This window comes from Larus michahellis, chromosome 3 (assembly GCF_964199755.1).
Source record: "Larus michahellis chromosome 3, bLarMic1.1, whole genome shotgun sequence".
NCBI classification, from domain to species: domain Eukaryota; kingdom Metazoa; phylum Chordata; class Aves; order Charadriiformes; family Laridae; genus Larus; species Larus michahellis.
Genome location: NC_133898.1, coordinates 125,624,257 through 125,647,845, shown reverse-complemented (window position 1 = coordinate 125,647,845; position 23,589 = coordinate 125,624,257). Strand labels below are relative to the sequence as shown.

The window sequence follows — 23,589 nt, the reverse complement described above, 5'->3', positions numbered from 1 at the left end:
ACCCCAGCATCCATGTCCCTGGATGAGGACAGGGACCGAGGCTGAAAATGTCCATTGAAGGGAGAAGTTATTTTGGAGGGGAAAAGCGTGTTTTTAATTGTTCAGATGAGGGGAGTTTGTGTTTTATGGATGTCTGGGGGCTGGGGAGGTGCCTTTTCTTCTTCCGTGTACGATATTGTTCAGGGGAAAAAAAAAAAAAAAAGAATTGGACTATCTACATTTGTGAATTTAAGTTTTTTTGGCCAGAAGCGCAACGATTTGTAGGGTTTGATTTTGCTCTGGAAAAAAAAAAAAAAAAAAAAAAAGGGGGCGTTTTGAGAACAAGGCCCGGGTAACCAAAATATGTTTGTTTTTGTTTAAATCGCCCAGTAGAGAAATCGTCTCTTGTCTATTGTTAAGAGAGAGGTTTAAATCAAAGGCAAATTCTACATATTCTAAAATATACAGACAACTCTTTGAAAGCAAAGCCAAGCAAAACTTTAAAAGAGACCTTCTCCTTGATGCAGAAGTTTTCAGTTAGTTTACTGTGCCGAGGCTCGAGTGGAAAGAAACAGCCTGAGAAACAACTCGCAAATCCCCATTTCGGAGGCGGAAGTCGGGGCGAGCATCTTATTAATAGCACACGAGACCTTTCCACAGAGAGCTTCTCGTCCAGGGCTTTTCCAGCAGCAGCGAGGAAAAGTCCTTTGCAGTTCGTGGGGATATTTGTGTTCGGATCTGGCTGGGGAAGGTTTGAGCGAGCTGCAGAGCGAGGGAGCGGAGGGCCTGATCCTCTCGTGTTGGGTGGTCCCTCCTACCGCAAATAACCCTATTGAAAACAGAGGGACTATTTGTGGAGTCATTTGTTTGTCAGGAAAAGTAGGGTTTGTAGGATACGGCCCCAATTAGCAGCCGAATTCCTGGTTATTTTCTCGTGATAAAAACGCGGGTAGCTGTCACAGGGATGCACGTAGCATCTCTTCGGTTCCCGTTTGAACTCCTGCCACTTGCTCCGTGCTTCTTCCCGCTTCCTTGGCCATGCAATAATTATTCCGGCACCACGCTAACTCGGATGAGCTGGCTCCTTCCCTCCTGCCCAGGGCTGACGTGGCCTCCGGCCCTTTGCCGTTTGGGATCAGCAGGGCTTGGGCTGTGTGTTCCCCAGCTCCTGCTCGCTGGTACCCATGGGTAAGGGCACCTGGGGGTTGCCCTCGACCTTCGGCTCCTGGCCGCCGGAGGACATCAGGCAGATGATACCCACCCGCTGTGTAATATCGCTGCCTAACACCCAGCACATCACACCCCCCCCGCCATCAATCCTGCTTTTAATATGACCCAGGTACAACCAACCTCATCCAGAGCATGTCCCTCCCGAATCCAGACTTTCTCGGGAGATTTAATTAATGAACGGTTTCTGCCCGAGCTGCAGATTTTGGCAACGCCCTCCGTTGCCCACACGGGTCCCGGTGCGATGGCACAGGCAAGGGCCGTGGCTCTGCCAGCCCTGTGCGAGCTCGGCATGCTGACGGATGCCAGGAGGGCGTTCTGGGAGCTGCGGGAATGCTGATAGCAGCGCCGTTATTTGGGGGAAGGAGGAGGGCTCGAGAAGGGCTCTCATTAGCTCTATTTCTTTGTGGCTCCCTGTTTTGGTAGCCGTAAGTCATTAGTGGTTTTTAATTTTTTTTTTTTTCTTCTTTTCCCCCTTAAAACTGAAATAAGGGCTGAAAGGGTAGATTTGTCCTTCTTTTTCTTTTTCTCTCTTTTTTCTCTTTTCCTTTTTTTCTTTTTTTCTTTTTTTTTTTTTTTTTTTTTTTTTTTTGGCTAATCTGAGGCACGCTGCCACATCTGAAGCCACTTGGCTCATTATGGATTTCATGGAAACTGATTCCCTGAAAGTGTTTCCATATGTGTGTTCCCAATATATCCCATCCTCTTCTAAATGGGAGTACAAACTCGCACACGAGCTGGAAATGGCTTCAGGATGTGACAGAGAAGTCATATGACTGGAGTGGCACTGTGTGTGGCCCTCTCTGAAAGACACGGTGTCCTGTGTGCTGGCTCCCATCCTGCAGTAGATCCAGTTTCAAAGAATATCTTCCTTCCCGGCTTCTTAAAAACTCTTAATCAAGAACCAGCGAGGAATCTTCTGTCCTCAGGAGGGACGCGTATGAGTCGGAACGAGATTCGAAAGGAAAACGTGGATGGGGAGGGAGAAAGAGAGGGGTTTAAAGGGTGAAATTACAGCGCAATGCCCAAGGCTTCCCCCCCACAACCCCTGTAAAACATAGTTTCTTTGTGTCTGCTGGAGGATCAGATGGTATTTCTGAGTTGCTAGCATGCAGTGGAAAAGTACAATTCATGACAACATTGGAAACAAATATTTATACTGGATAGTCAAGGCACATTTTTCTGAAAAAAAAAAAAAAAAGTAATAAAGTAGACTGCTAGCCCCAATGTATATTATCTTCCCATTCACGGAGTTTATACAGGGTTCTCGTACTGATCCTCGCCGTCGCCGTGCACGCGTTGCAGCTCTCAGTCCTGCGGTTTCACCCCCGTGCTGCACACAACGCCGCGGAGGTTGCTACCCAAGAAAAGCCTCCCGTGTTCCTCCTGATGCGTTTCGGCTGGGGCTGGCGAAAAATGGCAGCGGGCTGAAATTCAGGCAGGAAAAAAATTGGGGAAAAACTAAACGGAGAGCGATACGCGCCCGCGTGCGTGTTCGTGCCATGCAGCGTTGCAGAGCTGCTAGACTTACGTCCAGGAAACGTTATTTACTTTTTGCTTCCAACGTAACGCATGGATGGCCTGAGACTTTAAACAAGCAGGGGGCTTTTGATATGCTACCAGTTCCTTTCCACCTGAACCACCTGTGACAGCTCCAGGCTGAAGTCGCCGAGATGAGATAGCGGAGACTGAGAAGGTCAGAGGGTCTCCGTCACACCAGGTTACGGGCATCCAGGGGTGGCAGGTCACAACCGCAAGCCAAGGACGTATTACTCTAATGTGACCATTTGTCCCCCTCCTGTGGTTCTCGTTAGAAAGGTTTATGAGGCTGGTGTAAGTGAAGCTTCGCACGTTTATAAATGAGAGAGTGATGACTGATGCTTTCAGAGCTCCATTTCTGCTCCCCACAGTCCATCTAGGAGGGGTTTGCTGTTGCTTTTTCCCGCACGCGGGAGGAATTGCTACCCCTTGATGTTCCTAAGTTTAAGATGAGCTGCCTCTCGAGGGGCAGCCAGCGGCCACCTGCGTTGAGGTGCGGCGTCACCCAGCAAGACTTCGGTGCCTAAAGGAAAAATCACCTTCTTCCAGCGTAGCTCGTCCAGGAGAAAAGTCCTATTGAGGGAGCAGGGCAGGTAATGATGGAGCCCGGGCTGGAGAAGTGCAAAGAGACCCCGATTTATTTTGCCGTTAAGCAATGTAACAGCCCTGCTTGGGAAACGCTCTCCTTTATTTGCAGGAGTGGTACTTTAATGGTCGCTGCTAATTACGTTATTTATGGGGTGTTTCTCCCAGCAAAAGGGCTTAGGTGCTGCGCCATAAATTCAGTGAAAACATCTATCTGCAAATTAATCCGCGGTATTTTAGGTGCCAAAGTCCTGTTACCTAAATACCAGAAGGCACAGGCGGGCACTTTACCGTGTGAACTGGGGTGCCGAGGGACGGCGAGACGAGATGCACCAGGATTAGGTTCTCCTTGGTGTGCGTGAGGCTCCGAAGGGGTTAAAATGCTCCTTCCTCCCGCTGACTTTTGTGGGACTGCTGTGCTTAATAATGCTGCCGTTTAAATGGTCCCAACTAGGCCTTGAAGTTAACACCTTGTTGAGGTGAAGGAAAGAGGAGGGGGGGAGCCCAGCTCACACCTTTTCTCCTGCTATTGTTTGCCGGGAGACCTGCTTGCTGGTGTGCAAGGGTGACGTGGGAAAAAAAATGCAAAAAAAAAAAAAAAAAAAGGATGTGAAATGCTTTTTTTTTTTTTCCGCCCTGAAGTTGTTGGGTTTGTTTTTTGTTTTTTTTTTCCCTGAATTAAACAGAGGGAAAGGGAATTTGAAAACACACCGTTTCCTATGATAAATGGTTGCAAGTATCCACGTGACACGCGCTTATCCCAAAAGCGAAGCGGGGAAGGAGAAAAGCTCTGTGCGTTATTCCTGCGGCGCTGCAGGACCCTGGCCCTTGCAGCAGGGAGAGACGTGCTGGGGGTAGATGTCCCTGAGCTCCATCACGAAGGTTTGAGGGATCAGGACCTAACGGCTACAGCAAGGAACAGATAGACGAGGGGGTGGTTTGGGATCCCTGGGAACTGCAGTCCCCCAGGCTCCATCCTGCGGCAGCATCCGGAGGGAAGGTGGTACAGCGCCTCTGGAGAATCACAGTCTTGCCTGGAAGGAGGCAGGAGAAGGATCGTGCTGTGTGCGATTCACTAAACGCTGACGAACAGAGGCAGGTGGCAAGAATTTACCGAAATGAAGAGCAAAAATAACGCTCTTCCCCGATAGAGAAAGATGCTCGGGGAAAACAGAGATGGCAAATAACCACTCCCCCCATCCAAACACGTTGCAAAGAATCCTTAAGATTGCAAAACTAAGCGCTCAGAAATTGGGAAATCTTCAGTTCTTACGTTGCCTGTGCAACTTTAAATCAGCCTCATCCTGCTTATGCATTATATTACAGATTTTAATTACAGGATCACATGGTACTTTTCCCACGGGATTCCTGTCTCATTCAGTGCACAGGATGGACAGTGCCTACTTAATGAGCAGCTCTTCAATATTTTGTTTGCTTCTTGTTCTTTGCATTTCCCCAGGCCTTGCTTATTGCAGAGCATTAAATTCTGCTCTGAAGAAGGAATTCTTAATTTCTGGATGGGCTTTGCTCTAATATTTCTGCCATAGCTTTTGCGTACAGTTCGTTGCGGTGCAATATTCCCAAGAAAGAACGAAGCCGCTTTAAAAAGAGTACTGAGACTGACACTGAGGTCCCCTGTAACTCAGTGCACCTTCTGTGTGTCACCTACGGCATGAATTTTTTTCTGTCTTTAGCCTTAAGCTCAGACCTGAGCTCCTGTTGGCTTCAGCTGCAGCTGTGACTATTTAGCGCTCGTGCAAATCAGAAGGCAACGTCTTTGCTGGGCACAGAAAATGCGAGGATGTGATTTGGAGAGATTTCAACCGAGTCACGTAGGAGCCGTGTGGCAGAAACGCGTATAAAATCCAGTTTGCTCGGGAAAATAATTGGGTCTCCCTGGTCTTGTTCACTTCCCCCCTTCTGATTTCTTCCAGCAGTGGATTTGGGGGATGTCTAGAGACAACGGTCTTCCCTATTGCTCAGCTCTGATACGTCTCCAGAGGAGGTCAGCTCGTGTGCTGCCTGCAGGAGGGTTCGTGTAAAAGGAATAGCATCTCCTCCTGCGATCGAATGCTCTGTCGTAGGGCGTATGGGGAAGTAACTTGAATGCTGGGACTTCTTAACTTTCTCACTCTTCGCGCGGTAACCTCAATAATACCCTTTTGTTTGTCTCTACTCGTGTTGAGAGTTTCTCGGATTTCTAAAAGAAAGCAAGCCCCAAGTATCCCCGCCTTCGCAAATTTTTCCTTGGAAAATCGTACAGACATCCACGTGGACTCCTTTCAGCCAGGCTTCTGCCATTCCAATGAACGGAGCCACCGATGGACCAATTCTTGCTCGGGACTGGCACAGGGATGGGTGAAGATGTCCCCATGTTTCAGCAATATTTGCAGGAAAAATGCTGGGACTTGGGACTCCTGGATTTCATTCCAGTCTCTGGACAAGTGTCTTTGTAGGGGCACAGACTCTTCTGCCCATTTTTAGTCAGAATGCTCACGATCTGTTCATATTTGGCTGCATTTTCGTGGCAACGTCTCTCGCACAAAAGCCACTCCTAGTCCAAAGTTCAAGTCCTTACTTCAAAGCGTGGAACTGGTACAGCTTTTCAAAGGAAGGCTTCTCAGAGTTTAAGATTAGTAAAACAATATATTTTTCCCAGCAGAAGAGTTTCAGCTGAAATTTTAAAAACAAATAGATGCATAAATCACAATTTAGCCTGAGACAGACGCCCAGCATGGACAATTTCAGCCAGAACATTTAAAGTTTGGCAAAGCTGTAAGAGACTGAAAATCGTCTCATCATGTGAAGTGTGTGGCATACTTCATACGGGGCGATACTATCAGCTGTAAGTAATCCAAGCTGCACATATAATTCATAGACGGAGACGGCAGGGAAGGAAAAAACAATTTTAATAGATCAATTAGTGCTATGTCCCAGCCTAAATCGAACTATTGAACAAAAAGCCCACAAAATCTAGTGTCTGCTTCAGCGAATGTCTGAACGCTGAAGTTCCCCAAAACACAAGTGAATTGTTCAGCTACTGGTAAATATATTTAACTCTCTGTAGCTGAATTTCCTTGAGACAGACGGTGGAGTGACTCTCACACACAGCACCGCTCTCTTTTCTTGCATCCAAGAGTTATGCACGGAGTTGATGTGCTAGAAGTTTCCCTATGAGACATATGCAATAAGCCAAGGGGACCTTTTTTTTGGTAGTGACCTTAGAGCATTAAATGAGAAAGCAAATTGCAATATTTGTAAGTTATAAAATTATCCTATAACCCTTTAAAGCAGATGGCAGCTTGCTATACCCGCAAGGAGTTAATCTATCCGGGGTACGTTATGATCTTTAATAATTGGAAGCGATTGGCCAAAGTGCTGTAAACCTGGCAGAAATTTGTTGCCTTGTTTTCTGCAAACCACAAGCACAGCTTATTAATTGAGAAATGAACATTAGCTGGCATTAGCTAGCATCTGTAAACTGAAAAAGAGGAATGGCCACGGTACGCGTTCAGCTGGAGACGGTGGAGCTGCAGAGCTGCAACAGGTAAAATTGGTTTTTAGGCACAAATGCAAAACCGTTTTAGTCGGCTGCTGGCAAATGCCCAAGTCTAGGGTTTTTAATGAGGCTTCTGCATCAAAATAAGTGAAACCACATGGAATTTTAATTGTTCTTATTCTAAATATGAAACACACTGGAGCAGTATTCTTGAATCTAGGATGTTAGCATATATATTGGCAGATTAACATGACCACTTTTCTGTTCTAAACGTACAGCTCTCAAAACTTGAGTGCCAGGTTACGTTAGGGAGCTATCAGCTTGGAACATTTAAAAACTGTTTAACCCGGACTCTTTCAGATGTAAAGGGTTATTTTTTGAAAAAATATACTTTTGTGTGTGTGTGTGCATTGTCAAGCACAGCGAGCCCATCAGGCTGCATAGGAAGAGAATCACTTGCTGTGCTTGCTGCCGTGTTTCTCTTTCTGGCGGCACAAAATAAAGTCTCTTCTCTTTACAGAAGGGCGGTTTCGCAACCTTGCGGCCACGGTGTAGGGTGGAGGATCTCTGCTTCACTCGTTTAAGACAAGCTATCACGAGAGTGGGAATTCACCCATGCAAATTGTTTTCTTGCTCTGACAGAGGAGAAATTAGCATAAATCTTTAATCCTGCTGGGGAGAGGAATAAATAAATTATTTACTTGCACTGTCATGTTACCGTACTGCTGATCGACATCGCTATTTGTGCGCAACTAGATATGCAAAGATGGGTGGCATACCCAGAAAAGCTATTTATCTTCCCGGTCCAGCAAAGAGCAAACCGTGTATAAACGAATATGCATCTGGTGTTTCCAAGTTAGAACCAAAATCAACCTTAACACAGGGAGGTAGCACAGAGGGAGGAAGAAGAGGAGGGTGAAAATGCGTCAGTGAGGTTGCGTAGCAGTGGGGATGGCAAGAGGCTGAGTTTTAGAGGTGACTTTTTAAAAAGTTTCTAGACTCCCTGAGACAGGAGACTTTAGAACAGGCGGCACGGAAAACTTTTTCTGACCTCCAAAAATATCTTTACACAATGGAGGTTCAGAAGGCTGGGAGCAAATCACAGCCCAGTGCAGGGAGTTACGGAGAGAGCAAAAGGCGTTTGGGCAAAACGGGGGTCGGAGAAGTGAGCGTGCAGGAGCCGTGCAGACACAGCCATGGGTGAGATAAGAAAGGTTTATGGTTATTTGGCCTTTGGGTAAATCGGATTGTGCTTTACAAGCAACAGTAAAAACAAACAAGTGTGGGTTTACTAGGGTGCGTAAGGAGGTCTGTAGCCCCACATTGGAAATGCCTACGTGTGGTGTGCGCGTTCCCAGTCATTCGACACGTACGTGGTCTCTTGGCAGCACCCACACAGATAATATTTGGATCTAGCCCTGAAAGGAAGATTGCCTTTTAATGTGTAAAACTGTGTGGATAGTTTGTTATTAAGGAAAAAAAAAAAAAAAGTATTGGTTGCAAAGAAACCAAAAATGCCGATGATGTTGTACACCCTTGCACTCGTACCAGTTCTACTTTTGATTGTAAAAGTCTTGTTTAGCTCCTATCAGGGTAAACGAAGAGCAACTCTATTCATGTTGGGGAGAGTTGCAATAACAATAAAAATAAAAAAAAGGAGTATAAGCGGTAGCAGATTGAAACTCAGTATTTTGAGCAGCTGGGGAAATTATGTTCTAACCTTATATTTCCAGATACGTATCAGACCTGTTCACAATATAAAGGATAGTGTTCCAAAATTACAGCTTTGAATCTGGGTGGTATCGCCTCTGGCTATTGTTTGCAGTTGGGAACGAAAGAAGTTGCATCAAGTAGTAGAGTGTTTGCTGTAAAGGTACAAGTTATATTACATTCCACGGGGCTGTGGTTGGAGAGGCTGATGATGGAGACAGACCCATTCACCCGTAGGTCACTGATTCAGTTCCAGATAAAGATAATAGTAATCACATCGTCATCAGAGTTAAAAAAAGGGGTTTTACTGCCCGTTTAAAGCTCTGTACTCAATATCTTTTGAGACGGCAGGTTATAATCCCCAGGTTTCAGGGTGTGTGATTTGGACGCTTGGCTGGCTGTGGCCCAGGTCCTCCAGCCTGAACTCAAGCCATGCCTGAGCTTTGCCCCCCTGCAGCTTTTAGATATCATTGAAGGCGTGGGTTAAACCAGCTGGTAGAACAGGAGAGAATAGTGATCTAAGTCACAAAGTGTGCCCCACAAGGTGGCAGGGTCTGTTGAGTCTGTGGCTTATGGTAACAACCACCGTTGTGGGGGCTGTAGGGGACCAAGGGCAGAAGGGCTGGCGAGACCTTCCTTCTACACAGGTCAAATCCAAAGCCTATCTAAAGTAAAAGCATTACTGCATCTTATAGTGAAGACACACAGGGTATTGCAGTGTTTAGCACGTCAGTTTGGCATCTAGAAGATGCCGTATTTTGCTTTTAGGTAAATCAGATTCGGTAGATTGGCATCAAGTAGTAGAGTTAGTAGTAGTAGTAGTAGTAGAGCAGTAGAATCTCTTGGATTCGCCCAAGAGATGGGTGAACCCTTGGATCGAGGGGACTGTAAAGTTGTAGAAGAGTCGGCTGGGAAGCACAGGGAGAGACCATTTGGTTTCATTGTTTTTCCCCTTTATTTATACCCCGCTCTTTTCAGCTCGCTCTCTATAAAAATGTATATATGCATCTACTGCATACAGGCCGAGGCATTTCCCTCCCTCTTGCGCTGTACTTCTTCATTAGGCTTTTTCTCTTTCCCCCTGTCCCTTTTCCCACACCCTTTTTGTTTTCCACTCTTCTGGCTCTCAACGTGAGCTTTCACCATCTTTTTCTTCTGCTCCTGTCCATCCCACAGTCTCCTAAGCAGATCACCAAGCTACTAACGTTTGCTTTCCAGTTCTGCTCCGAAACTTTGAGTGTTTGATGTGGGATTAGAAATTAGGCAAAATGAGTTTACCCATCCCTGTTTTGCGTTAGACTCCAATTCACAGCGTTACCATCCAGACGTTCACAGTAGCCATAAACTGTGTGGTCTTCTTTTTCAACCAGTCTGCACAGACTACATATGAAAACAACTTTTTTTCAATGGCAAACACAGTGTTGGGCTTGTAATTTTCCATCGACTGCACTGAAAAATAAAATTCGCATCTTTGCTATCAGCTCAGTGGCCTTGCCCATCCTTCGGATCCAGCAAATAATATTTTTCAGCCATAGGAAGTGGCTGAGCAGATTCTCACCTAAATAAATTGATTTAAAGCAAGAAGTGGGGCTTAATCACCCCCGGTGTAACTCCCCTGGTGTCAGTGGTGCAACTAACTTGGTGTTGCCAACTCTTGTAGTTTTATTACAAGTTGCACGGTAATTTCTGCTTTTCTCGAAACCCCAGCTCCCGGCGGCGTGTGCTGAGGTGGGAATCTCAGCTTTCGTGTGCAACCAGACCTGAGTTTCTCACGAGGCGACAGCAAAAACCCAGAGACACGTGACCTTCAAAGCTCAGAACCCAGGAGGCAAATCAACCCCAAATCCACCTTTCTCTTTTTGGCTCTTTTTCAATCTCTTGATTTTTGAGATGTTTTAATTTTTTTTATTTTTTTCCGGCCTGCCTTGTGACCTTTCAATGCTTTGGGTTGGCAATGCTGCTCCCTCCATTGGCATCAGTGGAGTTGGACCAGGGATGAGTTTGGCCCAGCGCTTGTAGAAGACAGGTGTATGACTCTGTTCCTTGCAATGTATTATTTGATATGATCTACTGTTCTCTTGGGGGCCAAAAGAAGTGGGTTTTCGTAGAAAGAATAAAATTCTATCATCACTGCGTACAAAAAATGGTATTTACAGAATTGTTTTCCCCCGTCTTTTGTTATAATTTTTTAGGTGCTTCAGAGCTGGGCCCATTTTCAGATCCCAGGCAGTTCACAAGCATTTCATCCCTCACTGAGAGCCGCTTCTCCAACCCACGAATGCACTATCCAGCCACCTTTACCTATACACCGCCAGTCACCTCAGGCATGTCACTGGGTATGTCCGCAACCACTCACTACCACACCTACCTACCACCACCCTACCCCGGCTCTTCCCAAAACCAAAGTGGACCTTTCCAGACCAGCAGCACTCCATATCTCTACTATGGCACTTCGTCAGGATCATACCAGTTCCCCATGGTGCCGGGAGGGGACCGCTCCCCCTCCAGGATGCTTCCTCCGTGCACCACCACGTCCAACGGCAGCACGCTGTTAAACCCTAACTTGCCCAACCAGAGTGACGGGGTGGAGGCGGATGGCAGCCACAGCAGCTCCCCAACCGTCTTGAATTCTAGTGGCAGAATGGATGAGTCCGTTTGGAGGCCGTACTGAGATTTCTTCTGTAGCTGGCCCGACCTCTGCGAGCCAAAAAAAAAAAAAAACAAAAAAAAACAAAAAACCAAACCAAACCAAACCAAACCGAACCAAACCAAACAAACGGTCGACTAACTACGAAGTGCCTGGTTTTTGTGTTTTATTTTTTTTGTTTTTTTTTAAAAAAAAAAAAAAAGAAAAGAAAAAGATTTTACCGATATGTGCAACTGTGTCGATGGGATGATAATGGCCATAAATAACACAAGAGTCACCAACACACCACAGCCCATGTTTCAGATTATGTGGATCAAAGCACATATTTTTATTATTTTTTCGTTTTCTTGGAACCATTTTACCTTGGTTTATATTTAAAATGTACTTTTTACACACACACACAAAAAAATCGCCCCCTCTTTTCTTTTTTTCTTCTTTTCTTTTTTTTTTTTTAATTTTTTTCGGTCTAGAGTGTTGTAATAACTAGCGAGTACTTTTGCCAATGAGGGGAGAACGGACTCCCCGGCTGTCAGGAGAAACATGGTGATGCAAGGCAAAGGCTGCATTCCCTTTTATTTTTTAATTAAAAAAAAAAAAAAAGATTAAAAAAAAAAAAAATAACCAACCTTACCATGAACTCCAGATACAGTTGCAGTCATACAACGTATGGGACCCTCGTCACACCCCTAGTGCAATTCGACTGGCTTGTATTGGTGCACATAAACAGGACAGCAACGAGCGAGTTGCTTCCGCTTTGCCGTGATACGTTCAGATGAAAATAGCTGGCCCGAAAAACCCCCTCTGTCCGAGCCTTGCTGCAGACAACGGTTGGAACCTCTCTGTGTTCGTTGCTTTTTTCCTTTTTTTTTTTTTTTTTTTTTTTTTGGTTTGTTTTTGGGTACTTAAAGAGAACGAGTCTTCAAGTTAGGCTAGACAACCCTGGGGTTTCCTTTTTTTTGCTTTTGTATCCGCTCTTTTTGCCTTCGATCGATTAGCCAAAAAAACAAAAATAACAACCAAAACCTTTAAAAACAACAACAAAAAAACCCCAAAATGTTATTACTTATGCAAAACATGAAAATGGCAATATCTATTACTAGAGCCAAAATGGTATACATAGTATTTGTGTTCGGCTATGTTCTTTTTTTTTTTTTTTTTTTTAAATTATAAATGTGTAAAATTTGAGGTTGTTTGCTGACATGAATCATCATATAACTTTAAAAGAATATTTATAATTATTTAATGACATTTGGACCCTTTAAACGTTTCTTAATGTAATGATATATTGACTTCGGTCTCTAAAAGTGTTTTTGGTTTTTTTTTTTGTTTTGTTTTGTTTTGTTTTGCTTTTTTACTTATTACATTTCTGCAATGGTGTAAACCTCAAACCTTTACCCAACTCTGAAAAGCAGTTCCAGTGTGAACCAGTTTACAATGTGACTTAAAAAATGACAAACCCAACCCAAACGCATCCACATCAAATGATTTTGGATGTAGGATCTTTTTATATAACTTATGAAGGAAATATTGTGTTTAAAATATTTTTATTAGCTGTCTGGTTGCCTTCAACACAGTCTTGCCTTTTAATCAGTAGTTGCGGAGACACTGGAAAAATGGTAGGAAGGATGAAATGTTTTCCATCCTTCCCCTAATTTCTTCTTCTCCCAGGATTTTTCTCAGAACTTCGAAATTTGAAAATATTCGTATTTAAAATGTTTTGACAGCGTGATTTGAATTTCGACGGGGTTTTATTTTTTCCCCAAAGAAAAACCCAAACCTTTTCAAAGCCCCTGTTTTACAAATAATGCATCGTTGAACAGCTCAGAAATGGGAGTAAGGGAGAACTGGTGAAACTTTTTCCCCTCCCCATGCCGTTTCAGCCCACTCGATGGAATAAAAAGGTCCAAAACTTGAGCGAGAAGCTGCCTGGTAGCGCATCACCGCCCCTTAGCATTAAATGCTAGAGCCGTAAGGATGCTGTGTTGCCTTTGAAGCCGATGTGGCTGTTGCCGTGTTAGAGAGACGAGCCCAAGGGCGGCGATACTCACCTCTGCAAACGCTGAAGAGAAAAAGTCACCTTAAAAGCCACCCTGGGGCTCCCGGGTGCGATACAGGGAGAGCGAATCGCACCCAAAACCCTTAACCAAGCTGTCCGCCACCAAGCTCTCCGGCGTAGGAGGCCAAATTTTGCCCAGCCCAGGGCTGCTACGGCAAACGGGGAGGCGGCGCGGCAGCGGCTGGATGCGGTGGGAGCTGAGCCGCCCTCCTCACGCTATCCCCAAGCAGGTGATGTTGAGCCTGGTTTAAAAGCGGGATGTTCGGCACGTCCCGATGGGGTTTGCCGGCATTCCCTCCTTCCCCTGCCGTAGCCATCGCCGTCCCCAGCCTCCTTGGGGGGCTGCCGGCCACCGCGCCGCTCCTTGGCTGTGCTTTGGCTACCTCCAAATACGCAATAACTCGACGGTGGGCATTGCCGTTCCGAGCCGGACAACACCCTCACCGCTCGTTAATAGCGAAGCTGTTAAACGAGTTGACATTAGCACGGTACATCCCTCCAATTTGCGTGATGAAGCGCTCTTAAAAAAAAATAATAATAATTAAATAAAGTCTTTGCCTTCTAAAGGTTGTATAGCAAGTATGCTTAAAGTATAAGTAAGACACTTTTTTTTTTTTTTTTCTTCTAATACTTAGTTTTCCTTCAAAGATGGAAGCTGTAATTGATTCTATTTATTGTTGGTTTGTGGTAGCTTGAAGCATACCACTGTCCATTTATTTGTAACTGTAAAATACGTTTGTTAGTCTCAGCAGCACTTAAAAAGCCAGTGTCTGGTTACACATTTCAGTTTTGTTTTTTGTTTAGTAAGCAAGAGAAAAAGATGTACTGCCAGTGCAAGCTGTTTCCTATTTAATAAAAGGTACTATATTTGTACATTATTTGTTATTGCTGAGAAGGGCTTTTTAAGGTTTACTGTATGCATATTAAGTAATTTTTAGGGTGCTTTTGTGTTGAAATGTTGTTAAGAGTGGCTGCAGGCAGCAACCCAGATTTTTTTTTCCTTTTTCTTTTTTTTTTTTTTTTTTTTTTTTTTTTTTGTGAAGACTTTGTTGTAAAATTCAAGCACTTGGTTTTTGTTTCTGGATAAATCCAGCGCAGACCAGACTTTTGTTTTGCTCAGTACCGACAGGACTCTTGTTTGTGTCCCCGCGGTTTTTTCAACTGGACCATTAGGGACAGACGTTGGAAACGTTTTCTCCTCCCGGTCGAGGTGCGCGTGCCCGACCCGTGCCCTCGGCTTCCCTGGCCGTGCGGGCGGGCGTCGGGCTCTGCCTGCTTGAGATAGGAAGGAAAGGATTTTCTAAGGACCTCCGGACAGAGGACCACCAGCCCCTCGACTTTCAGTAGATCCCTGAACCCTCCTGGTGCCTTTGGAAAATCTCCGCCGGTCCGTCAGGCTGGTCGCGGAGGGAGTTGGAGAGGCTGAGGCAGAGATGCTCATCAAAGCTTTCAGAAAATGCTTCCGAGTTCGCTTGGAAATGCTCTTGAATCGGGATTTCAGACCAAAAAAACCCAACCCAACCCCCAACCGGCGCTATGTAGTTAATCCTATCGGATTGCCTGGCGCTTCGCGAGGTGCTTAGCATCCACCCAGGGGAGTTTTCTCAAAGGTACGACAGCCCTTCCCTTCCACGAGTGGCAATCTTTGGCACCGGTCATAGATTTAAAGATAAAAAAAAAATAATGGCCTTTTTTAACTTTCCAGCTCTCTTATCCTACCAAAGATTTACTTCCAGCACAACAGGCACGATGTCCCTTTTGCCAAACGGAGGATTAAATCCTCCTTCCCTCCCTCCTCCTAAGAGGAACCAGATCGGGGTCAGCGGGTCGGGACGGATGAGTAAAGCAAATTATTTAACCCACAGCATCATTCGTGTGGCGTTTATCGTCTCTTTTAAAAGACCAGCTGCTGTGTCTTTCTTAGCATTGAATATTATTTTTTTTTTTTTTTTTTTTTTTTTTGCCAGCAGTCCGGCCCCCCCGCCCCCCCCCCCGCCCCGGCCCCAAGCAAAGATTTGCCGGTTTCCACAGGTACCATCTCGACTGGGGAAAATTTTTGCACTTTGACACTTCGCAAAGCAAAGCTCAGCCCCGCGCCAGGTTGGGGGGGGTGGGGGGGCTGCAAGCGGCCAACAAGCCATGAGCAAAAGCAATAATTCAAACCTGGGTCAGCCATGAGCTCAAAGAAGCCCCATTCTCTGAACCCTTGAGTTTCTTGTTGGGTTTTTTGTTTTGTTTTGTTTTGTTTTGTTTTAAATAGAATGCATTTCATTTTAACATTTTCTGAGAACTTTTTTAGATGTTTGTTTACTTCCATGTTTACAGATAACTCTTTGCTTTTTTTTTTTTTTTTTTAATGCAGTACTTTTAAGTATATCAGCCAAAACCATACTTTTACAGTAACTTTTGTTTTAGGTAATATGAGTGACATTCCAATTTTATTTTTTTTTGTTTTGTTGTTGTTAAATATGCTTTACCAGTCTTGAATTTCCGCTGGAACAAAATATTTGTAGCATTTTCTGTAAATACAAGCTTTAATTTTTTATTTTTTCAAATGCTGTCACCCGAGGTTTGCTTTTCATGCACATATTGTACAAACACACTCTGCTCTATGCCACAGACGACGATTGTGGATCAGTTTACTTCAACTTCAAAGGGACTATTTGTATTGTATGTTGCAACTGTAAATTGAATTGTTTGGCATTTTCTCATGATTGTAATATTAATTTGAAGTTTGAATTTCATTTTCAATAAAATGGCTTTTTTTTTTGTTAATGTTCTTCTATGCTTCTTTTTCTTCCGCTGTCTCCTCTTAGCACCAGGCAGGGTAAAGTAAGTACACGGGAGGACACTGTACTGGCCCTCCCGTGGTGGCCCCATCAATTTCTACAGCTTTTAAGTTTCCAATTAAATATAAAAAGCAAGTTTCCAGGCCTATGGGTGGTAAAGGACACCTTCCAAATCTGATCTCAAACGTGTCTTCTTTTCCTGAGTCTGCAAACTATCACACCCTGAGTGCAAACCCATTTGTCTTGCTAGATCGTTAACTCTGAAACCTAACAATTGACGTTAGCCGGGACATTCTGCTGCTATGGCGCTGTGGGCAGAGCTTGAAGTATAGGAAAAGCTGGGAGAGATTTCCAAACTGGGAAGGAGGAGGGATTGGGGTTTATGGTGCTTTTCCAGGACGGGGGTTGCGCTATCCCCACCTCTTCCTGGTCAGACCTGAGGAATGCAGTTACAGATAATCTTGTGATTTGCATGGCCTGTGGCAAGAATAGCTTCCAAGCAGCAAGAGATATATGGATAGGGAGGAGACTGGGGGAGGAGGCTATTTCTCCTCCGGCCTAGCGTCAGGGGTAGGAGGAGATGCAGCTAATGAAGGTGAGGTGAAGTTCACCCAAGGCTCTCTGCAGGAGGAGAGGAGAGGACAGGAGTTGTTTGCGAGCTTGTGCCTGGTTTCATAGTAAGTTCTTATCCTTTTTAGCTATTTCTTGAGTCTGCACAAGAGAGGCGTGAGGTTCTGATCATTTCAAGAAACCTTGAACTCCGAAGTTTAAATGTCACTAATCCTGTTTTTGTGAGCTCTGTTGGCTTTACCATGGACCTACACATTTCTTGCGTGGTGGTTGAAGACTGAGATAATGTTTGGGGGTTTTCACGGGTGCTTTCATTCCAGCCCGTAATCTGAGTCCTGATTTGAGGGAAGCTTTACCCAAGAGAGAGGAACCAAGCAAACCAATCAATGCTCTGTGGTGTAATCGCTATATAAATTGTTCTGGGGGGACTTATGCTACAAACATCAGTGCTAAGACTTTCTGCTGCCCACTGGTGCACAGGTCAATTCAGCCAGTCAGAGCACAGAGGGATGGTCGTTATATTCTTGCTTTCATGGTCACTTTATCCAGACGCTCATAAAGGGAAATAAACAATTTTTCACCCTTTAGTATGATCAAGTGGTAGAAGAGGGGCCTAGGGAGGTTGTGCCACCTCTGTTCTGGGAGGTTTATAGGACCCAGCTGGATAAAGCATGGAGCAACCTGATCTGACCCTGGAGCTGAGGCTGCTTGAGCAGGAGGTTGGGCTGGAGACCTCCCATGGTCCCCTTCAAGTTATCCCATGGCCCTGTGAGTTGGGCTGGGAGCTACCTGCTACAAGTTGTTGTCGAAGTTAAAAACTGGTTGTGTGACTGTACGGATAAAACATATTCCGCTAAAAGCAATCGGAATGAAGAGGTTTGCGAGGATGAAATTCTTACATAGGCAGGTTAGTGAGGAGTTACAGTGATCGCTCCATCTTTGGTCGGTTTCGTGGCATGTTTCTCTGGGCTGTCTACAGCAGACGTGGTCAGCACAAGGGTTGGAAGAGCCAAACCACCACTCTGATCTCGTACAGCAGTTCATACATCATGCTGGTGGTGTTACTTTTGATTTTTTTGATTCATTTACCCTTGTGCAGCATGAGGAGGTGACTCGTTCTCTTGCCTTAGCCAGAAACCAACCACTCTTGAGGCAAAATGACCACCCCTGGTCACTGTGGAGGACTGCCTGGTACGGAGATGTGTGGAGTGGTGGGGGGAGATCAAACTGAAAGTACTCTTAGGAGATAAGATTTAAAGATGCTTCCTAGAAGGGGCGGTGACCGTTGTCTTCCCCATCTTTTGGTGTCGGTAAATAGCATCCTGCTTTTGGGTTGTGAGGGTTGGACGCCAACTCTGGGTGGCTGGAGTCAGGCCTTTGCCGGTCCCACGCAGCGTGCATACGGCGGGCAGCATCTCGCGCTGCCTCTCCCTGTTGGCCTCGGTTTTCACTTTTTAATTTCCTGTGGCTGCGAGCAACACCGGAGGGGCTCGGAGCAGCCACGTGTTGGCAGCCACAGGCCTAAAGCAGCCTCCTTTGTGCCTAAAACAAGCTCCTGGGGAGAGGTGGGGGAGGGAAGGAGCAGGGTCTGACTTTATGGTTCAGCACCAAGCCCTGTGCTGGCACCAAATAAAAAAATTCATCAAGCTGTTTACTGGGGAAAAGGAGGAAATAACCTCAGTTATATATCCAAGGATTGACGGGTACCGTCTATTACCTTCTGTGTGGTCAGGAGGAAATGAATCGGTATTTGGGGGTGAAATCCCTCCCCTGGGCAACCACTTGCGGACGGCCAGTGCTCTGCACAAGTCACAGCAGTGACGGCCAACGCTCTGCACAAGTCACAGCCCCAAGAGCGTTATTTGCCAGAAGTATTTGTTGGACGGGTTAAAATTGTAAGTAAATCCACTAGAAACCCATAATCTTTGGAGAGGCGATGGGGGTGACGGTGGCGGACAAAATACTGGGAGCAGGTTGAGCGGTTCTACTCAACATCTTGAAGAAAAGTTTTAGCACGAATTAAAGCAAAAAAATTAAATACTGAGCATTCAAAATACCTGTCTTTGGCCTTCTGTAATTATAATTGTTTTTCCCTGTAAATCTACCGGTGCAATAGCAGTCTGGGATGTACGGAGCTGTTCCCATGGGGTCTCTGTGATGCTTATATGGCCTTGGAGGGGGGAGACGTCGGCATCTACCCCTCCGGGAATAGGAAGCTGTTGGCCCCAGTAACAGATAAGGCTGTGAGACACAAAGAGAAAGAACAAAGCTTGAACTTCCAGAAGCATCTGGTGATCTGATGCAGCTCAAACGAAGTCACTTGGGACCTACGACACAGTTTAAAATCGGAGTCCTCAGGCCTGCCCTGCCACTTGCATGCAGGTTAATCGCACATCTTACTCAGGGGGGATGCAACCGGCATTTCTCACGTTCGACTCTGTTATCTGAATAACAAGTGGACTTGAATTTCCCTACCGCCGTTCGAGTGGGAGAATAAAATAAAATCCCTAGAGTTACGTTTGTAAGAACTTGCAAAGACGGAACAAATTAGCTTTTGTTCGGTAGCTGGGAAATTTCAGCATCGTCTGTGATTCTCCAGGCAGCTTTGGACTTCTCTTTTTATGTCTCAGCTTCCCTAGGTACAGAAGAGGGAATTTACTATTTCCCTGCTTTGTCAGGGTGTCCCGTGGACTCGGTGTTTATACAGAGCTTTGAACTTGTTGTTGTTGTTGTTGATGTTGTTGTTGTTGTTTAGCTCTTTTTACTACAAATCCAATGTTTGGTCTCACACCATTGGATGGTGTCCTTTGAAACAGCACATTTCTAAACCACATGTTTAGAAAAATTGACCCAGTTTCCAGAGTGCTGATCTGGTCAAAAAACAATGCGGAGTTAAGGCCAAGTTGTGCTGTCTCAACAGATTTACTCGGGATTTGCGGTGGGGCAGGAAGAAAAGCAGAGATCGCTGCAATCCGGGGAGGCAGCCCTTGGCCGCTCCCTCCCGGCAGCTCGCTCGGGATGAGCAGCTGGAGCTTGCAGGATGTCCCAACACTTAGAGAAAAGCAAACAACCCATGTTAAAGTTGATACGCCGCAGCAACTTGCCAGTGATTAATGTTCACCGCGAGGCCAAATTCAGGTGGCGATTACGCCAGTAGAGATCAGCTGAAATCCCTCTATTAATAGCCCCGTGTTTTTGGACTCCAGCATTTTTCAGCCCGTAAATGTGGGTGTTATCAATGAAGGGTCATCAAAATGCTGGTTGGAAGGGGTCTCTGTGGGTCTCCTGGTCCAAGGCAGGCTCGACACAGGACCACCACCACCAGATCTGCCCGGTGTGGCTGTGTCCAGTGAAGCTTGAAACCTTCCAAGCGTGGAGATGGAGCTGGGTCTTCATCAGAGCATCCCATCCCCGCACTTGTAACATCCACCCCCAACCTCCCAAAGTGCAATCGGTGACGTTTCCCCCTCTGGGTTTGGGTTTTTCCCTGCCTCTGGGTTTGGGCACACAGGGTACAATAAGGATTTAAAACCTTGTTGCACACCTATAGGAGTCCAGTGCTTTATGACTTCTCCTTTCCACCCCTTCACTTGGATTCCTCCAGGCCGAGACTTTAGCAATCTATTAAAAATAAAGTCGGAGCCTAAACGCCAAGGCAGCCCTCCGGCTTGTTTACTTCTTCATTTCCGCAGCTGGAAAAAGAAGTCCTTTAGTAGCTGAAAATGATGCTGCTGCATCCAAATGCTGTGAGACGGCTTCTCCCGGGAAAGCACAATTTTCATCCCTGCTCCAGGGTGTGCGAGGCTGGTTAGGAAACGTCAGGAAATAGGAAGGAAAGGCTGTGGCAGAAGGGGAAAAAAACCCCTAAATAATCCAGATAGATCTCAGGAAACCTGGATGCGAAGGATCTTTGTCCTTTTATTGCCAGTAGTGGTGTTCTCCTAACAGAGCAGGATGTTCTCATCCTTTAATAATAGCCAGGCCAGATGCTAGAGTCTCTCCTGCAAATACTGTATAAGTGAGAAGGAGAACAGCTGATTTCTGTTAAGATGAATGCACCAGGAGGATAAGCCAAAACAAAAAAAAGTATGAGAAATCTCCAGAGGTCTTTCTTTGTAACGCCATTTGGCGGCGAGATCTCCAAGTCGGGACGGAAAATCCAGTCTGTGCTTCCGTCCCTTCGCTGATGGGTCGCCGCGTGTCGAGCGGCGATTCCTGCACCGCTCAGGGATTTGGAGCAGCGCTGGCGGGGATTTTCCCCCTAGAGTTTGAAGAGCTGCAAAATCCACAGCCTTTGGCTTTCGGGGAGCTGGAGAAAGTACCAGTCGATGAGGAATTTGCTCGACTTGCTCCTTGCCATAGAAACTGGTTACATGCTGAGTCGGGGCCAGTGATTTAAAATGGCATCTTTGTTCCATCCTTTTTTGTGCTTTCATCTCCTCCCTGTTTTCTTTCCTGAGTCTGTTTTATTTGTCTGGAAGAGATTAATTCAAACTACTAGATAGAGATGGGATTCTTGTTTTATAAGGCACTGTATTGGACATTAAGATGCTTCTTATACTGTCCTCACATTATCCCTTCATTCGACTTTTCCTGACGTTCAGCACAGAAACTGCAATTCCCTCCGGGCAGGGATCTTTGAAATCACAGTAAAATCACTCATGTTTGTAATGTGCTTATACGTATTGGATGGAAAGTGTTAGGGAAAAGCAGGGTACATGGTGACGTGGTATTTTGTAGTTCTGCAGTGTCCAAGAGGAAAAAGAACTGACTGTGTATCACGTTCACACGTTTTTCTCATATGCTGAATGGCAGTCCTAGAAAACAGTTCCTAGAAACCAGAAAAAAACCCATTGTGAAACGATGGGGAGAACTCATCCAGTGTTTAGGATTGCTGACTAATGGCTCCAGATAAAGATGTTTACGGAGAACTTGTGCAACCCTTTTCCTTGCCAGCGAGGGAAGGTTTTGTACGTGCTGTTTCAAACCTCCCTGTCTCTGCTTGACCAGGAGGATCCCCCCAATTGCTATTTTCATAAGTTTCCAATTAGGAACTCATTTTGATTGCTCCATTTAACAGGGCGCAAAGACACTTTCTTTTTTTCTGTGCACTGCATTAATTATAAAAGATACTATTTTGGGGATAGCCATGTTAAGCCTGGCATTTTGTTTATTGTGGAGGAGCCCACCAGCTCCTTCATGACAGAAAATGCCAACAGACAAGGTGCTGATGAACTGCGGTGTCACCTGGTTATCATCTTCTGGGTTTACTGATCCAGGCGTGCGTGGCACAGAGGGACAGACCCGGCGCCTGCTCTGTGTTGGCAGAACCAGAGGTGAAGGATGGAAAGAGGATGCTCCACTCGTGGCTGAGATTGTGTGCCCTGTGCCGGGGCAATCGGCTGCTCAGACACACTTGGCTGTATCAGACCTCACCATCTGGAGAAAAGAGAACAAAAAGAGAGAGATAATTTAGGTCATCTGCGGTGTGACGACCTAGAGACAGGAAAACACAAACCGCTGGTACTTGAGCAGACCACGGTTCAGAGGAGCTGGTACCTCCCCAAGCCTGTTCCAGCCCAGTCGGTGGGGGCTTGCAGCCATCCCAGTGGGGCTGAGGGGTGAAACCCTGATGAAGGTTGATAAATGAATGCGTACCATAAACAAAAGTCCTCTCAGAGGCAAATCTCCGTGCTCAGACCTTGGCTTTCCTCTGGAAGCAGTAGGGATTTGAAGGCACCCTCTGTTCCAGCTCCCCAAGAAGGTTTTGGACGTCCAGGGTCAGTGTTCAGCTCTTGCATTTGGCTCGCTCTTTCTGTCAAAAAGCAAAGCTAAAATGGGACCCAGTTTGTGCTTTGGGGAAGTGTAGACTTGCTGAAGTCGCTGCCAGATTTAATGTCACTTATTGTCCCTTTGGCATTTCAGTTACTGCCGTCTTAAAGTATTTTAACACAAGAGCTGATATGAGCTGCACGAAAGGATCCATCCCTTCCCTAGACATGTAGCCCAAGCCCATCACTGGTCCACACGGGGCTTCTCCCATCCCGTGGTGTCCTCTGAGCCCCACACTGGTGTTGCGGACCAAAATGAGGGGATTTTCTAGGCGCCTGGCCAGTGCCCTCAAGACCCATGAAAACGTGCATCCGACAGAAAAGGATAATACTGAATTTGCAAAGGTCTCCTGCTAGAGATGAGAATGACCATGGACCTCAGGCCTTGCGAATGACATGTCATTTCTTTAGCGCTGCTTTGCCACAACAACTGCAAATAAGAAATTGAACCTCAAAGACGGAAGACGTGAAGCTCAGAAACACACCCACACGCAACACGAGAAAGGGGGAAATCAAATTTTCAGCTGCCTCCCAGTGTGAGAAGTGGTTCGCTCCCGAAAATGTCTTCAGAAACTCGCTCTCTTCCCAAATGCCCAGAAGTGATGGGTACTTAAAAAGAAAGTTGTGTAGTGCTTTAGATGGGTATTGGTGACAATATATAATACGAATATGAATTGGTCTCTGTATTTAAGACCTTGTTATGTCAAGGATGGTGCTTGAAATATTATCAGAAATGGGTAAAAATGTATATGGAGTTGCTCTTACTATGAATCCTGCAGTTCCTGGTTTACTGGGGAAAAGTGATTATTATTTAGTTACTTTTCTTAGCTTAAAATGCAGTTATTGTGTTTCTTCCAAGGGTTTTTGGCTGCTTTACAGCTGTTGTTAAGAAATCAGTATTTCTTAGTAGAATATGTACCCATTTATTAATTTTTGTGACAAGGCAAATTTCAAAGAATTGAAAGGCTCTGACGCTATTTTTCTGGAAAAGGCCAATACCTTGCCAGTAAGCACATTTCTCCTTAACAGGTCAATCCCAATTCCAATTAAAAAGAAAAGGGGGAGTCGGAGTTTTGGGATTATTTTTTTTCTGCCACAGATGCTGTAGTTGCTGACTCTACTTTGCCCTCTTTGGGTTCATAATAAAGGCTTAAAAA

The 23,589-nt window shown here is 45.5% G+C and overlaps 1 protein-coding gene across 3 annotated transcripts in view; it reads left to right on the top strand.

The window, feature by feature from the left end:
• Nucleotides 1–23,589, top strand: part of RUNX2 (RUNX family transcription factor 2) — a 165,271-nt gene that overhangs the window by 80,671 nt on the left and 61,011 nt on the right. For 2 of the 3 annotated variants that reach the window (XM_074582048.1, XM_074582047.1), the window contains one exon: nucleotides 10,732–11,356. The exons of the other annotated variant lie outside the window; for it this stretch is intronic. In XM_074582048.1, coding sequence (XP_074438149.1) covers nucleotides 10,732–11,210 — 479 coding nt within the window. In that variant the 3' untranslated portion in view covers nucleotides 11,211–11,356. Of the gene's footprint in view, nucleotides 1–10,731; nucleotides 11,357–23,589 lie in introns of those variants that run through there. 3 annotated transcript variants of the gene reach the window in all.